Source organism: Staurois parvus, unplaced genomic scaffold (assembly GCF_062004578.1).
Source record: "Staurois parvus isolate SC_StPar_1 unplaced genomic scaffold, SC_StPar_1.0 ptg000198l, whole genome shotgun sequence".
NCBI classification, from domain to species: Eukaryota; Metazoa; Chordata; class Amphibia; order Anura; family Ranidae; genus Staurois; species Staurois parvus.
The window spans coordinates 9,335,906-9,353,448 of NW_028317994.1; the positions used below are offsets into that span (position 1 = coordinate 9,335,906).

Consider the following 17,543-nt stretch of genomic DNA (forward strand, 5'->3'; position numbering starts at 1 on the left):
GACTGTTTTTAACTAGTTTTGCATTTGGCTAGGGTCAGTGTCACTACTGGTGGGCCCTGTGCTCACTGACCGGCACCATAGAGCTCGATTGGCATTTACCAGTGAGCATCAGAATTGGCAGGTCTGCCACTGGCACCCTGTGCTTTTCACAGATGAGAGCAGGTTCACCCTGAGCTCATGTGACAGATTTGAAAGGGTCTGGAGAAGTTGTGGAGAACATTATGCTTCCTGAAACATCGTTCAACAGGGATGCACAGACCTCTACAGACTAGACAATGGCACCCTGACTGCCAATAGGTATCGGGATGAAATCCTTGGTCCCACTGTCAGACCCTACACTGGTGCAATGGGTCCTGGGTTCCTCCTGGTGCACGACAATGCCTGGCTTCATGTGGCAAGTGTATGCAGACAATTCCTGGAGGATGAAGGAATTGATACCATTGGATGGCTCCCACACTCGCCTGACCTAAATCCAAAAGAACACCTCTGGGATATCATATTTCAGTCCATCCGACGCCGCCAGGTTGCACCTCAGACTGTCCAGGAGCTCCGTGTTAGGAACATAAAAAAGCCCCATCAATTGATAGAAATGAAAATCATCAACCTACAGAGGACTGAACTCAAAGACACCCCGAAAATCAAAGTAAAAAAATGATGCAGCATGTTAGTCCATTTTGCTGAAATTTCATTGCAGCAACTCAAAATGGTACACAGTAATTTGTATTGTAATGGTATTCAGCAGTTTGTTTGCTTGTATGCATGCCTGATAACGTTGTGGCATACTCCTAATGAGACGACGGATGGTGTCCTGGGGTATTTCCTCCCATATCTGGACCAGGGCATCACTGAGCTCCTGGACAGTCTGAGGTGTAACCTGGCAGCGTCAGATGGACTGAAACATAATATTCCAGAGGAGTTCTATTGGATTTAGGTGAGGTGAGTGTGGGGACCATTCAATGGTATCAATTCCTTCAACCTCAAGGAGCTGCCTGCATATTCTTTCCACATGACGCCGGGCATTGTTTTCCACCAGGAGGAACCCAGGACCCACTGAACCAGCATAGGGTTTGACAATGGGTCCAAGGATTTCATCCCGATACCTAATAGCAGTCAGGGTGCCATTGTCTAGCTTGTAGAGGTCTGTGCATCCCTCCATGGTATGCCTCCCCAGACCACCACTGACCCACCACCAAAACAGTCATTCTGAATGATGTTACAGGCAGAATAACATTCTCCATGGCTTCTCTAGACCCTTTCACGTCTGTCACATGTGCTCAGGGTGAACCTGCTCTCATCTGTGAAAAGCACAGGGTGTGCCTGCCAATTCTGGTATTCAATGGGAAATGTCAATCAAGCTCTATGGTGCCTGGCCGTGACCACAGGGCCCACTAGAGGATGTTGGGCCCTCAGGCCACCCTCATTAAGCCTGTTTTTGATTGTTTGGTCAGAGACATTCACACCAGTGGCCTGCTGGAGGTTATTTTGTAGTGCTCAAACAGTGCTCATTCTGTTCCTCCTTGCACAAAGGAGCAGATACCGGTCCTGCTGATGGGTTAAGGACCTTCTACAGCCCTGCCCAGCTCTCCTAGAGTAACTGCCTGTCTCCTGGAATCTCCTCCATGCTCTTGAGACTGTGTTGGGAGACACAGCAAACCTGCTGGCAATGGCACGTATTGATGTGCCATCCTGGAGGAGTTGGACTGCCTGTGCAACCTCTGTAGGGTCCAGGTATTGCCTCATGCTACCAGAAGTGATACTAACCCTAGCCAAATGCAAAACTAGTGAAAAACAGTCAGAAAAGATGAGTAGGGAAAAAAAACGTCAGCGGCTTCCACCTGTAAAACCATTCCTGTTTTGGAGGTTGTCTCATTGTTGCCCATCTAGTGCACCTGTTGTTAATTGCATTAACACCAAAGCAGCTGAAACTGATTAACAACCCCCTCTGCTACTTAACTGACCAGATCAATATCCCAGGAGTTTAACTGACCTGATGCTATACTCTGATTAAAAAGTGTTCATGTAAGCTTTTCGAGCAGTGTGTATGTATATGTATATATATATATATATATATATATATATATATTATATAATTTATTTACTTACTTACATTGATCTGTGTCAGCTTGGGGAATAGCTGTGCCATTACAAGATCACTATGTTTGTCAGGACAAATTTGAGTTTATCAGGTGTGTAGCATACATGAGAAGTTTGCATAAAAAACTGTGACTGTAATCTTTTGATTTACATATATATGGTTATACTGGTTTGCTATATATCTGTCTAGTGCACTGTTATATTTCCATTCTCTCATGAAGAAGTAGATTTTATCCATGAAATGCACTGAAACAGAGAGGACTCTTTTCCAAGGGCCTCAGTCAATATTGTGTATAAAATTTCTATAAAAAGGTTATTATAGAGATAGAGGCCATTTGTTAAGCAAATAGGTGCATTCTCATGGGAACAGTTATAATTTGTCATTTTTTAAGGTTTGATCTATACAATTTTAGGATCTCATATGGTCCAGACTCTCTTAACATATATGTGGAATTTAATTTATATTGTTTTAAACTATTGTTGTATATATCTGTATGTACCTGTGAACTCCAACTACTAATAAAATAATATTTGAGAATTTCACATTTACAAATGTGGTACTGTACTAGTGTGGCCCTTGTTTAGAATACGTAGATTTAAAATGAATTATAACCCACTTTCTAAATGAAATAGGCTGGGATATTCTATCTTGGAAGAATATTTTATGGGCATGTCCAGGAGAATAAATATTCTAAAGATTAATGTTCTTCAAATAATTATTGTTCTATATCATATGTTACCTATATCATTCCCTCTCTTCTTTCAATCATCAGACAATATTTCCAGATGATTTGTTTGGAATTCCAAACATTCTAGAATCTCTCCTTCTATATTAATTTGAGTAAAAGGAGATGGGAGTTTGGCTGACTTTATAAGATATTATATTGCTACACTACTGGTAAGACTTACAGACTGGACACTGGATGACAAAACATTCTCTAATGCTTCCCCGCTTACAGTTTTCATGTTATGTCAATAGGATTTGCTTCATAAGCGACTCAACTAGAATTATACGCAGGAAATGTTGGTTCTTAGACAACAGGCAGAGGTCATACATGACTCTGTGCACTGCCGTGCTTCATCTCTTATGTTTCAAAAAAGCATACATTTCTTACACTGGACTACAATCATTTACTATACTATAGACTCTGCATACAGGCCAACAAATACCATCTTGATACTACATAGTCAATTACATCTTATGTAGGTGAAAAACACAGGGTGCAGTAAAGAAGGCTTATGATGCCTTTAAGTTTACATGATATGTAAGATGAGATGAAAATAAGATATTAGTAATTAGTGGCAAAACTTCTGCTTCTTACCCAACTTTCTATAAAGATTTTAGAGTATCTATAAAAAATTTACAATATCTAACTAGTCAATTAGGGCACATTTTTGAGAGCTCTTTTTTGTTCCTATATATAGTTAATATATATTATTTACTATATATTAGAGTTAAAATACAGTATAATATAAATGCATATACTTAGGTAAAGGTCGGAAAGAATATGACTCATGGGAATTGATTTACTAAAGGCAAGTAGACTGTGCAGTTACACCAGAGCTTAGTAAATGAGCAGAAGCTCTGCTGATTTCAATCATCTAGTCACCTGCAAGCAAAAATGCTGTTTTTAGAATACCTCACAGTTGACTCACACTTGATTCATATTCAGGGGAACCTGAGTTATGGTAGGAAGACAACAGGTTGGAGATACATTTTTTTTAAAAAAGAATCACTTAGGATTCCAGACTAATAATCTTTTGATGTCTGAGTGAACTTCAATGGAAGAGGAAATGGATATATTTTCTAAAATGGACATAATAAAAAACTACCTCTGTGACTTATCTTCTCTACTGTCTGTATGCCATTCCCCTTCAGCAGAAATGTAATGACTGTAAAACTTCAGATTTTATTTTCTGATTCTAAGGTGTGAAGATGAATTACTTCATAGTACATGCAGCAAGAGAGCTTGTTTTAAAGATATTTTACTGCTTTTTAAAGTTATGTAAAACTTTAACCCCCTTCGTGCCTTAGGGTAAAATAAATCTTAATGCCTAAGCACAATTTTGCAGTTTTGACATGTGTTAACAAAACTGTATATATCACCACAACTACTTTGTGCATCCAGGTGGATTACCCCACTTCTTTTAAGAACAAATTGGGCTTTCATTTGGTGGTAAATGGTAATGGATATCTCCTGATTTTTTTTATTACCACAGGAAAAAACAGGCCCAAAATAGTAAAAAAAAGCAAAAAAAATTTTGTAAAAATTTAGCTGCATATTTCTTGCTACTACCATAACCTACCACCAAAGAAAAACAAAAAATAATTTCTACTGCTTCTGACGAGTGCAGCGATACCACATGTGTGTATGTTAGTTGTTGTCTGTACTCGTTGTACAGCCCAGAAACAATAGTGTGCAATTTGCTTTTTCTTATCCTGCCACTAACTGACACTGATACTAATAACAATATTGGGAAAAAAACTCTGACCTTTGACCCTGACATTGACCTTTGACCCTGGCCTTGACCCAAACACTAACCCTGCACAAATCTAGATCAAACCTTGGTCTAGGTATTTTTGTTTATTTTTAAATTTTTTAATATTATTATTATTTTTATTTATTTATTTTTTACACATACTTGTTTTTTTTTCTCTCTGAAAGGACAGAGAGAGATACAATGTATCTCTCTCCTCCATTCAGAGAGAGAAAACAAGGGGGCAGACTTCACAGTGACTGATCACTTCACAGCCAATCAGAGGCTATCACAGTGATCAGGTGACCTGGAATCGGGAGTTCCGGACTCCGATCTTTAGAATGGGGGCTCTCAGTGTTTGTGCTGGGAGCATGCCATGCGGTGCACTCCCAGCACAAAGACAGGTTAGCGGCCCCTCGAAAAAAGCCAAGTTCTGTGAGGCGTACAGTCAGCGTCCAGGGGTTAAAGCACAATTCTATCCAAAATAACCTGTCAATTAAAAGATAAATAACAAAACAAACCTTTGCTGTGACATTTAACTTCAGTCCAGAGATTTACCCTGCAGTACTTTTTTCTGCTGCTAGATGTCTTCCTATGAGCCTAGGTCATACCTGCCCCAGCCTACTACTGGACAGTGAAAGAGAAGCAGCATAGCAATGAGCTAATTTTTCTGGAATTCTGTCTTCTCTTCCTATCAGCATGTCTCTTGTGAGCTGATAAACCAAATGGTTCCTTGTGGTGCTTCTTACTCTCATATACCAGCCCTTATATAAAGGGATTGTGAAAGACTGATACCCAGTCAAATTCAGGTTCTTACGCTGATTGCATCAAAAAATGCATGGAATTCTTCCCTTGTGATAAGCTGTTATTGGCCAAGGTGGAAGTATGTGCTGTTGGTCATGAAGAGATTCTGTTAAATATTGGCCTCAAATTGATTGTGCAGCTATTTCATCAGCTTAATCTTCAAAGAAGTGCCTCACCCTCATACCCTGTGTCTTCGTTTGGCCAATTTTCTCTTGTGGTCTTGTTAGTGGAGCTTAGTAATCCTTTAAATTACATGTTTGGCAGATGCTTTTAAGCTGTATGTGGTGTTATGAAATAGTACAAACAGCATCAGCTACAATTGTTTCTGGCATCAAATATTTTGGATTGGATTATGGATCATTTCTTGGCTTAGAACAGCAGCAGTACCCCAACATGTTTCATTACAATTTAAAAACTGTTTTTTCAGGTAGTTTTGTTCACAACACCTGATTTTTATTCAGTGGTAATAGGCCTAAATTGGACAGTGGAAGTAGCAGCCACAAAAGATCTAAAAGCTATAGGAAAATGTACACTTAAAAAATAAAGATGAGAACAAGTGCCTCTTCCCCACAATCCTTGCCCGTTGGTTGTGGTGGTCTGCTAGTGGGGGCTTATCAGAATCTGGAAAACAAAGTCGTAACCTAGAAATAAAGAAAACCAAATGTTTGACATGTCCTTAAAAAAAGAAAAATTCAAAAAGGCCCTTGTAAATCCATCATAAATCATGATGGCCACTACCCACTGATTCACCAATAAATAAATAAATAAACCCGATGACTTGAAGAACATGACCTATTCAGATGCTAACACTAGCTGAATGACAGCTCCCTGAGCTGTCACCAGCTATATAAGGGAAGGGACAGGGATAGCGGTGATATCAATGACCAAATATGGCCATGGCTTGTTTAGAAGGGGTGAAGATCCCCCCTAATATCAGTAGTTCCTAGGCAAGCTGCTGGTACAAGCACCCGCAGTTCCCTTAGGAACCAATAACAGTAGGAAGCTGCCATGCTTAAAAGCTGTAGAAATACCACTTCTATAAAAGATGCAGTTTCCATGGTCTAAACCTAGGTTTGAACTGAACTATCAGCTCATCCCAAGGTGAAAGGCCAGGCAATGTGGCAGGAACCGGTAATGGTGGAACATACATTTTTTTTTTTTTGGTTGACAAAGAAAAATTTTGTTGGTAGCATTATTATATTATACAGTATTTATGCATTAGAGGATTCTTGAAATAATTTCTGATTTAGGACTGGTTCATTTTTATGAATGTGAGTCAGTAAGTTTGAGTGGACAGGCAGATTCCTGAGGGCCCTCTCAGGCAGCACACTGTCTGCAGAGCAAGCCTAAGTACCAGCATATACTGTGCAATCTCTGGCCAGTGGTCTAGCCTGGACACCCATTATTTCAGTGGGTGCTCACAGAAAATGTTGGCAACAGCCCTGGACCTCAAGTAGTCTGTAATCATATGGTTGAGTTGTAAGTGATGCCTGCAGCTGGGCCTGTCTCCTGTAGTTGAAAAAACATCCTAAATGCATTGCTGAGGCAACCACTGCCACTGCTGCTACTTCACTCAGGGATCTGAGGATCATGGCACATTGGACATGACAGGGGAAGTTGCAGCACCTCCACTAAGTGGCACATTTTGTGCTCACTTTGGGATAGTAGAATAAGATCTGCTATTTTCCTCCTGTATCAGGACTCAAAAGGATGGCCACTCAACAATGGTCCTAAGAATTTCAGCCATAAATTTGCTGTCACAGAGATTCCCAGTTCTCAGTGTTGCTGAGGACAACAATGTCCTCAACTATCTCACCCTACCCACAAACAACTCCCTGGGTTTGGAAGGGGTAAATCATTCCCCTGAACGTTTGCCTATTTTATCTTCCTCCTTTTCTGCCAACCAGTATCATTAAGGTGGTGTTCCACCTAGTTTTGTGATACAGATTCATGTGTGTGAAACCCACACGGCTGGCGGATCCTGCGGGGATCGTCGGCATGCAACCTATACGGGGTGACACCGGACCCGCTCCAAGAAAAGGTACATTGTAAAGAAAACCGACGATCCCCGCAGGATGGATCGGATCTGCGGATTGAACATAATGGATCGGAGTCTGATCCATTATTGTCACGTACTTGGATAGTGAGCCTGACGTGAAGAGGCCGGCCTCCCTTACAACTCCGGCTCAAGGACCGCTGATGGTGGGACAGCGGTTGCAGAGGCACATTGGGGTATGAGTGCCTGTGATCAGTCCAGTAATAGCTGATGAGTTGTAGGCAGGGAGCAGGGTTCTGATGTAGCCGTGCTGGATGGATGGATACTCAAGAGCAGCGTGCTGAGGACGCAGGGTCAGACAAGCTGGGTTCGATATCGGTCAGGCAGATCAGGCTTAAAGCAGCAGGAGGAAGAGTAGTCAGGTCACAGGCCAGGTCAGCAATGGAGGATCAATCAGACAGGAGCAGAGACAGAAGAAATATCCAAGGCAAGCCAGAGGTCAGGGCAGGAATCTATCAAGTGGAGATCAGGAACAGGCTGGTTCGGTATCAGGAGACAATCACAGTAATCAGGGAACACAAGCAAGGAAAAGACCGTGCGGCAATGTGACAACTACTGCAGCCAGTTTCAATAGCCCTTTTGGCACCAGCATTAGTGACAGGCGCGCGCCCGTATGCGCGAGTGCGCAAGGACTCTGCGAATGCGCATATTTGTGCGCCGTGGAACTTCACCTGCACTATGGGCAGGCCTTTCCTGACAATTATGTTCAATCCACAGATCTGATCCATTCTGCGGGGATCATCGGAGGGGGTGTCACCAAGTGTTACCGCACTGGGTGACACCAACCCTAGGGATGCCACTGGTTAAACTGTATCATTTTTTTCTTTCTAATTGTCACTTTTGCTGTAGCACATCCTAAAGCAAAGAGTGGTGGCATCCTCTTGCACCCATGTCATCATCAACTTTCTCATTGCTGGAGCACACTTGGCAGTAAGCTGCAGCAGCAGGAACATCACTGCTTCCTTTTGCTCCCTGCCTGGTGTCTCCTCCCTCTATGTTACTGACACTTTCTTTCTCATCCGTAATATCAGATATAAGGAAATGTTGTGCATTCTTCTGCAGCAAGTTAATGATGCTGTGCTGAAATAATTCCACTAACTCATCCATGACTGTTTGTGGGGCAATGATGGGATTATCAATAGAAGAAGAGGAAGAAGAACGTGCTTTTACTGAAGTTCCAGACACCTGGCTGCTCTGTGCCTAGGAGGAGGAAGAATTGGAATACGTTGTTGGCTACTCAACTACCTCCTGTGTATGCTCTGGGCTGTATTAGCCACTCTCACATAGAAAATGCATATGGCCTTGCCTCTCACAATCACCACTTTCTCCTACTGCTTCCACATTCAGAACCTCTGCCTTTCCCTTTAGGTTTGCCTAACTTTTTGAATAAAAGTGATTGCTTTGTCACTGGCAGCTATTGCAACAGAGGGAATAAAGATGTAATGTATTGGTGCCTTAAAGATGTAATGATTTGGTGCAGCAAACAAAGGGGTGCATTGCCTGTTTCTGTAACAAGTTCAAGCTGTGGACTCTGAAGTAAAAACAAAAAAGTGAGATAAAATATAATGCCCCCCCCCAAAAAAAAAATTAAATGTGATTTCTTTTTTCTAGCAAAAAAAAAAAGGAACAAAAATGAAAGTAAAAACATAAGAAATCCCTGTTTTTTGGATCCTTACAAACTATCTGACCACAGTTCAAAAAGCTTTGAAATACATTATCGGAAGTTGGATGCTATAGCAGTGAGCAGCTGCATTTAAGTTATTCAAATGCATTCGCAGTTCACGGAAACAGCGCACTAACCTATGCTTGACCTAAACCACATCAATAGCTGTCATATTTTATTCACAAATAAGAAAGTATTGTGGTTAATATTTTGACATACCTTGTGACATCTCATGATTGCTAGATCCATAGATAGATGACAGTCCTTAAGCTATTTTTGAGTCCCACTGGACCCACTGAGAGATAGTTCTATGTAACACATGTAATGTGTTCATTGTCTCTGGGTAATTTCAAACATCCTGCGTATTATGCTTTTTTATTAGTTAGGCTAGAAGAAAATATAATCCCAAAAGTCAGATTTTTCTCAAATGGCCATTTTTTTTCAGTTTAGGCCTCATGCACACAGGGCATTTTTGCAGCCAATTTAGGGGCGTCAGGTGTTTTTTTTTTACTGCTTCCAAATGACCGTCCATGTTATTCTACGTGTCCATGCTCACATAGACTTTTAGAAGCTTTTAGTAGCAGTAGCGTTTACCAGCAGAAAAAGAAACCCAGGGCCAGTGCGACCAGGAGCAGCAGAGTTTTGGTAAAAAAACACTGGATGTGTCTAAACACGTCTAAATGTGTCTAAACGCACCTAAATTCATGTTATTGCTAGGCGCATTTAGCGCTTGAGCATTAACCACTTCAATATCCTTCCTGCCCAGGCCAATTATTTATTCTTTGCTAAATTAACAAAAAAAGACTGAAATTTTGAAAAAAAAAAACATTTCTTTGTTTCTGTTAGCCCAGCTTGTGCATGCGATCACTGTGATCATTCACAGCTAGACACACTTGTATACAATGGATGGCATGAAAGGAAGCCATCCATTGTATACAACTGTCATGTGACCTGCTGTGATTGCTCACAGCAGGTCACATGGTACTGGCAATGGTGCCGGTACACAGATCTGTCATCGGCCGTGTCCGAGGTACACGGCCGGTGACAGATCTTGCCACAGGGCAGCCCCGCGGTCACGTGTAATGCGCACTCCGGGAAAGACAAGCTGTTCGCTCGGCCGTTATTTGACTATAGGCTGGGCGGCAAGTGGTTAATTAATTTCAATGGATAAAATAAATTATAATTATTAATATAATTATTAAATATTTATCTGGCCAATTAAATGATTTAATGCCCAAGCGCTTGATGTTTGTAAATGCACCTAAATGCTTGTAAACGCGTTAGACACTTAGACAAGCATCAGGCATTTTTCTGCCGAAAATGCTACTGCCAAGAAAAGGAGCATTTTTAATGCATCCTGTATGCATGAGGCCTAAAAGTCACACCATTGATGTGTTGATAGTGTATGCACTTAAGGGCCTACCATGTATACAACAATATTTACAGAATACAATGTCAAAAGAAAACATTAGGAACAGAGTACATTAGATTTTATAATGTTTTCCAGTTTTATTTTAATTAATCACAAAACTATAAAGGGTTACATTGTTAACTAAAGTTAGATATTTCACAGCATCTACAGAAGAAAAAGCACACATCAGAAAATGACAAGCAGCTTTTGGTTTAGCATTTCAAAATGTATCAGACCTAACTATGAACATTAGATATCTATACAGTAGATGCACTATTAAAGTAAATGTCTTCAATGAAAAAGTCTTTTGTAAAGCTTTTTTCATCTTTCAATCTTGTCATGGGAAGATTCTGAAGCTATTGGCTACATCCACTCTATTAATGGTCTTAGTCAACTGGCGGTTGTTTCATGTTCTCTGCCCTGAAGTGTGGCTTTGTAAGTGAAAAATGATGTTTCCTGAGAGTATAATTATTTATCTGTTGAATATATTTAAGACTTGATACATAATGATATGTTTACTATAGGTGTCATGCCCTCCAAGCACTTCTGAAGAAGAGATTACTATTGGTCTCGAAACGCATCAAGTGCAAATGAATGCATGATTTATCCTCCTCCATGTACTTATTGTAAAATCATGTTTGATGTTACTGCCATATTTTGTAACTACATGTCTTTTTAACTTTGTATAAATAAAAGAAGGTTCATTAAATTGTTATCTTTTACAATATTATTGGTTTGACTTGTGCCTTTAAAAATCCCACTAAAAAGAGGATGTTTTCATTGTATTGTTATAGGGATGATGGCACTCCTTGTATCACACCCATTCCCTGTCTAAACCTAGTGATGATGTCATCATATCTAAAAAAAATGTAAAGAAAATGAGCAGGTTTTATATAAAATTTCTTGGCATTTTCAGGAAGCAAAATATAAGCAAAATAAACATCAGCTTTTGTAAGTAACCAGCATGGAATGTTTGATACTGTGTAGTAGCTTGTGAGTATTTACATTAGATTAAAATGAAAACTGTGCATGTCTGAATACATTTTAAATGATTCATAAATAAAAATTGTCTTTAAAACGTCTTCTATTTATCTGGTATAAAGGTATATTGCTTTGATTTAATAATTTCACTGTCTTAAAAAGCATAATGCTTTGATGCTGCAAACTCTAAGTCATACCTATTGTAACTTATGTAAGAAATTACTGTTACTGTCAGCAGTTTTGCTGAGCTTTGTAGACTGTTTTAGGAGACTATAGGTGTGAACAGTGTCATTGTGATGTTGTAACAGAAATTGAAAAGGAGAATGCAATATACAGGTCCAATTCTACAGCATAGAGTAACAAGCACTTATTAAAGATAATGTAAACTGAAAGGTTATATACACTGCTCACAAAAATTAAAGGAACACTTTTTAATCAGATTATAACATCAAGTCAATTAAATTCCTGGGATATTGATCTGTTCAGTTAAGTAGCAGAGGGGGTTGTTTCAGCTTCTTTGTTGTTAATGAAATTAACAACAGGTGCACTAGAAGGGCAACAATGAGATGACCCCCAAAACAGGAATGGTTTTACAGGTGGAGGCCACTGACATTTTTCCCTATTCACCTCTTCTGACTGTTTTTCATTAGTTTAGCATTTGGCTAGGGTCAGTTTCACTACTGCTAGCATGAGGCGATACCTGGACCCTACAGAAGTTACACAGGCAGTCCAACTCCTCCAGGATAGCACATCAATACATGCCATTGCCAGAAGGCCAGAAGGTTTTCTGTGTCTCCCAGCACAGTCTCAAGAGCATGGAGCAGATTCCAGAAGACTGGCAGTTACTCTAGGAGAGCTGGATAGGGCTGTAGAAGGTCTTTAACCAATCAGCAGGACCGGTATCTGCTTCTTTGTGCAAGGAGGAACAGGATGAGCACTGCCAGAGCCCTACAAAATGACCACCAGCAGGCCACTGGTGTGAATGTCTCTGACCAAACAATCAGAAACAGACTTCATGAGGGTGGCCTGAGGGCTCGATGTCCTCTAGTAGGCCCTGTGCTCACTGCCTGGCACCATAGAGCTCGATTGGCATTTGTCACTGAACACCAGAATCGGCAGGTCCACCACTGGCGCCCTGTGCTTTAAACAGACGAGAGCAGGTTTACCCTGAGCACATGTGACAGACATGAAAGGGTCTGGAGAAGCCATAGAGAATGTTATGCTGCCTGTATCATCATTTAGCATGACCGTTTGGTGGTGGGTCAGTGATTTTAATGGTTGAACTGGATGAACTTTTGTCTTTTTTCAGCCAGACTAACTATGTAAGTATGTAACTATGGTCTGGGGAGGCATGTCGATGGAGGGAAACACAGACCTCTACAGGCTAGACAATGGGACCCTGACTGCCATTAGTTATTGGGATGAAATCCTTGGACCCATTGTCAGACCCTACGCTGGTGCCGTGGGTCCTGGGTTCCTCCTGGTGCATGGCAATGCCCGGCCTCATGTGACGAGAGTATGCAGGCAGTTCCTGGAGGATGAAGGAATTGATACCATTGAATGGCCCCCACACTCACCTAAATCCAATAGAACACCTCTGGGATATCATGTTTCAGTCCATCCGACGCCACCAGGTTGCACCTCACACTGTCCAGGAGCTCAGTGATGCCCTGGTCCAGATCTGGGAGGAAATACCCCAGGACACCATCCATCGTTTCATTAGGAACATGCCTCGACATTGTCAGTCATGCTTAGCACATGGGGGCCATACAAACTACCATTTTGAGTTGCTACAATGAAATTTCAGTGAAATGGACTAGCCTGCTGCATAATTTTTTCGCTTTGATTTTTGTTTTCATCATGGGGCATCCTTACGTTCCTAACACATTACCCAGTCCATATCAATATAGATATCCAGTAGGAAATCTAATGTGTTTTCAAAGTGTTCCTTTAATTTACTTGAGCAGTATAGTTTGCATAGAACTGTGTCATATTAACAATCCTGAAAAAACAAAAAGCCATCTCTTTCAGTGTTCCCAAACCTACTGCAATGCTTGTTTACTCAGAAAATTTGTCATACCTGTACATTTTTATAGTCTCCAGTTAATATGAGACTTCTTTATGGCATTTTTAATCTTTTTTCAATATATTTAGTGGTGAACTACAGTTAATTTTTTTTATATATTGAGAAAAACTTTGAATCTGTCAGGTTTTTATTGCTACAAACACATTCCACAAAGAAAACATGTTCTACTGCGGATTACCTGGGAGACTGGGGATTGGAGCCTCAGACCAAATGCCTTTGAAATGTAGCAATAATCCTCTGCTATGAGTAGGGCTTTGGCTAAAACGTATTAGCATATTAGCATGTTACTGCTGTATCCTGCTATGTAGTCAATATAGGATTGTTCCAATGGATGTCAATGAATAGCCAGCTTCATTGTATCAGAAGTTTTTATTGTTGCCCATGTGCCTTCCTTACAACACTGAACTTAATAAATCTGGGTGCCATAGTGAAGGACCTGTAAAGCATTGAACCCATGATCTGCTGATGTCATGCCACGGTCCTGCAGGCTGTCTGTGTATCTGTATGACCATACCTCTGATACTGGCAGGCAGTTACACCCTGATAGGGTCAATGAACTACCTAGAGCCACCAACAGCACACTGGTGGTTCATTGAAAAACTACAAGCCTACAGCCACAAAGGCTGTTGGGACTTGTAGTCTTCCCATTCACAGAACACTGTGAATAAATGACGTGGTTGGGTGGGTGAAGTTTGTGACAGCAAGTGGAGGGAGAAGATCCCCCGCTAACTTTCAAAACAAGGACTCGGGGGGGGGGGGGTGTATTTGTAACATGTTACATGTTATACCCTGAATATTGGTGTAACATGTAACATGTTTCAAAAAGTGAACTTACCTTTTAAAATACACCTATCCTACAGAATTTGAGTTTTTCGTTGCTGTATAATAGTTTTTCATTTTCATTTTCTTTTACAATGTCAGTCACAGACAGTGAACCAATCAGGAGAGGGAGGAGGTGGGGCTGAGCCACAGCTCTGAGTGTGAATGGATACGCAGAGCCACAGCTCAGGAGTGTGCCTGCTTGGGTGCCCCATAGCAAGCCGCTTGCTGTGGGGAGACCCAACAGGAGGGAGGGGACAGGTGCGACGGCAGGGGACCCGAGAAGAGGAGGATCCGGGCTGTCCTCTGTAAAACCACAGAGCAGGAGAGTAGGATGTGTTTGTAATTTTTAAAAAAAGAAAAAAGACAAGACTTTAGTATCACTTTAATTAAATAGCATTTTTGGTTTGAGTTTCTCAGATGCAGTGTAGTTCTATTTTAAGACAAACAATTTAACATTTACTGGTGTGCTTACAATGGTTGGCTTTTCTATATAAGCATTTTTAACAAAAGGAAAAAAAAGTTTACTGACAAGTTTTACTTATTGTGACATTCATTTTAGTTTTAGCATTTTGGAAATTAATACATTAGTGTCCATTTTAGCTTTGTTATCTGCAGCTGCTGTTCAATAATCCTTCTTATTAATTTTCAAAGCAGCACAATATTAAAAAACCTGTGTTTATGACATTGATGACACTGTTTTGTAAGTTAACATGCTAATGAAGCCTTTAAAGTAGATCTGAAACTTTTTTTTTTATAGTTTTGGATAGAGTAAGGAAGGATTAGACCCCCTGTCTTCTGCTTGTGAAAGTCTCCTTTCGCTGCAAGGAAATGCATCTCCATGGCTCGAACCAGTCCCTATCTCTCCTACTCTCCTAGCCCTGTTGAGACATCTGTGATGTGCTTAGAATACCTGTATATAGCTTGGATTTGGAGTCTCCAATGGATTTATTTTTGGCAGATGGGTGAAATATATTTCCACATAAACTTGTTTTAATTCATGTGGAAACCTACATCTACAGTAAAATTGTTGATGTTGATAGTGACAATGTGACATTGTCATCTATTAAGTTTGAACTTTTAATTAACTCTTGAATTCTGATCTGAAACCTAGCCATGAAGGAGTGCTATTTCAAAGAAAGGCAAAAAATTGGAAATAGTACTTATGATACACTAGATCAGGGATGTCAAACTGGTGGCCCTCCAGCTGTTTCGAAACTACAAGTCCCATCATGCCTCTGCCTTTGGGAGTCCTGCTTGTAACTGTCAATCTTGCAATGTCTCAAGGGACTTGTAGTTTGGCAACAGCTGGAGGGCCACCAGTTTAACACCCGTGCACTAGATGGTCTCCAGTCAAAGAAATGTTTGATTGTTTGTTTTTTTTCTCTGCTTTGTACTGTATGGACTTTGGGCTAGGTTTCTCTAAGTTTGCAATATAGTTCCAGCATGACTTTGAAGCTTTTAGTACCTCTCATATGATTGAGACTTTGCTCTGTAGGAGAATATTCTATTCAGCTGTGTCCCAATGCTTGCTAAATAAGCCAGCTCAATACTCAACATGAATAAGTGTGAACATATTTGAAGAACTGCATAGTCCAGGTTAATGGAGATTCAAGGTTTCCCTGTGGACTGTGACATAGCTTGTATGGCCTTATAGCACTATTTCTCTACATACTTGTGTTATTCATGCTCACCACCATTCTCTAAGAACGTTTATTACAAGTTCCTTGTGATAATCTCCTAGATTGTAAGCTCTAACGAGCAGGGCCCTCTGTCTCCTCTTGTACCAAATTGTATTATAACTGTAATGTCTACCGTCATTTTGTAAAGCGCTGACAAACTGTTGGTGCTATATAAATCCTGTATTATAATAATAATATGGTAGTGACATAGGCAATGGATATATGCCATATTTTATCTGGGATACTTGAATAGGCTGCTTAAAGAAAGCTTGTTGCTTCACCACTATGAAGCATAGTCTGAGATATAAGCGATTGGGCTTGACAAGTGTAATTATTTTTAACATTTTCCCCCAGAAAATACCTGGTACAATATCTCCTAATGATGAAAGTTGTTTCTTTTTTGTAGGTGGGTTTATTCATTTAGTGATTTGTTTGTGAACACCACCCAACATTTTTCACATTTATTCAAAACCCTTATATTTCTATTTTGAAGCCAGTATGTCTCACCTTTTTTTTTGAGATGCATTAACAGGGGAACTTTATGATGGACCACAATGCCTTCCCTCTTGTATAAACTTTTATTGCTGTCTGTGTCCTTACTAGATAGTTCAACCTCTCTATATATCCATTGTCACTGGAACAAAACATGATGACTAATCCAAAATCTTACAGGTGTAAGCGGAGGAAGAGGTGTCTTAAATATTTCAGTAGGGACATCTATTCTGGTAACAACTGACTAGGAGGGGAATTCTCTTCTCACAATATGCTTCTGGGACAGGAATAAAGAACAATCTCCCCAAAGGGAAATAAACTGACAGGTGTTTTACCCTTCCCTACTCTATCCCCCCCCCAAAAAAAAAATTGTTATACATTCAATTTAACTCGATCATATAGATACAGGAAAAATAATAATACTAAGTGATTGCAGGTGAACATAAATTAACAATATAAAAAAAAAAAAAGAAGTGCAACTAAATGTATTGTTTTTTTGTATGGTTAATCATATACTGCTATATTTATTTTTAAACACTTGTGGATTTATTGTCTGACATCCTGCCTGGCATGTCCCCTCTTTGTTGATGAGCTTCCTGATGCTCGCTGGGTCTGTTGCAGTCCCCTGCATTTTGACTAAGTGATCTACAAAAAAAAAAAATGTATTTACTGTTTCTATCAATAATAAAACGCACTGATATAATTTTAGGCTTTACACAGATTAAGTCAAAAGTGATATTTTATAACATAAAATTAATTTAATGTGTTGGTAAAACCATGAGGCCACAAAGAGAGGCATACATTTAGAGAGCAGCAGATTCCTGCTTGCTTCATTAGGTTATTACATTTTTTCCATGGAAAAAATGGAGAAAAAACATTAAAGAACTGAAACAGCCATAAAGTACAGGGGTCAAAGGACACTGGTGACATTCACCAGTGGAGGAAATGGATAGAGCTTTATTTGATCATTCTCTTTT

At 40.1% G+C, this 17,543-nt stretch overlaps 1 protein-coding gene across 1 annotated transcript in view; it reads right to left on the bottom strand.

The window, feature by feature from the left end:
* Positions 1-10,579: 10,579 nt before the first annotated feature.
* The window catches only part of LOC149461580 (uncharacterized), a 94,574-nt gene continuing 87,610 nt past the window's right edge, over positions 10,580-17,543 (bottom strand). Inside the window, exon 6 of the mRNA XM_089678096.1 lies at positions 10,580-17,211. Within this exon, the coding sequence (XP_089534222.1) occupies positions 17,097-17,211 (115 nt within the window). The 3' untranslated portion in view covers positions 10,580-17,096. The remainder of the gene's footprint in view (positions 17,212-17,543) is intronic.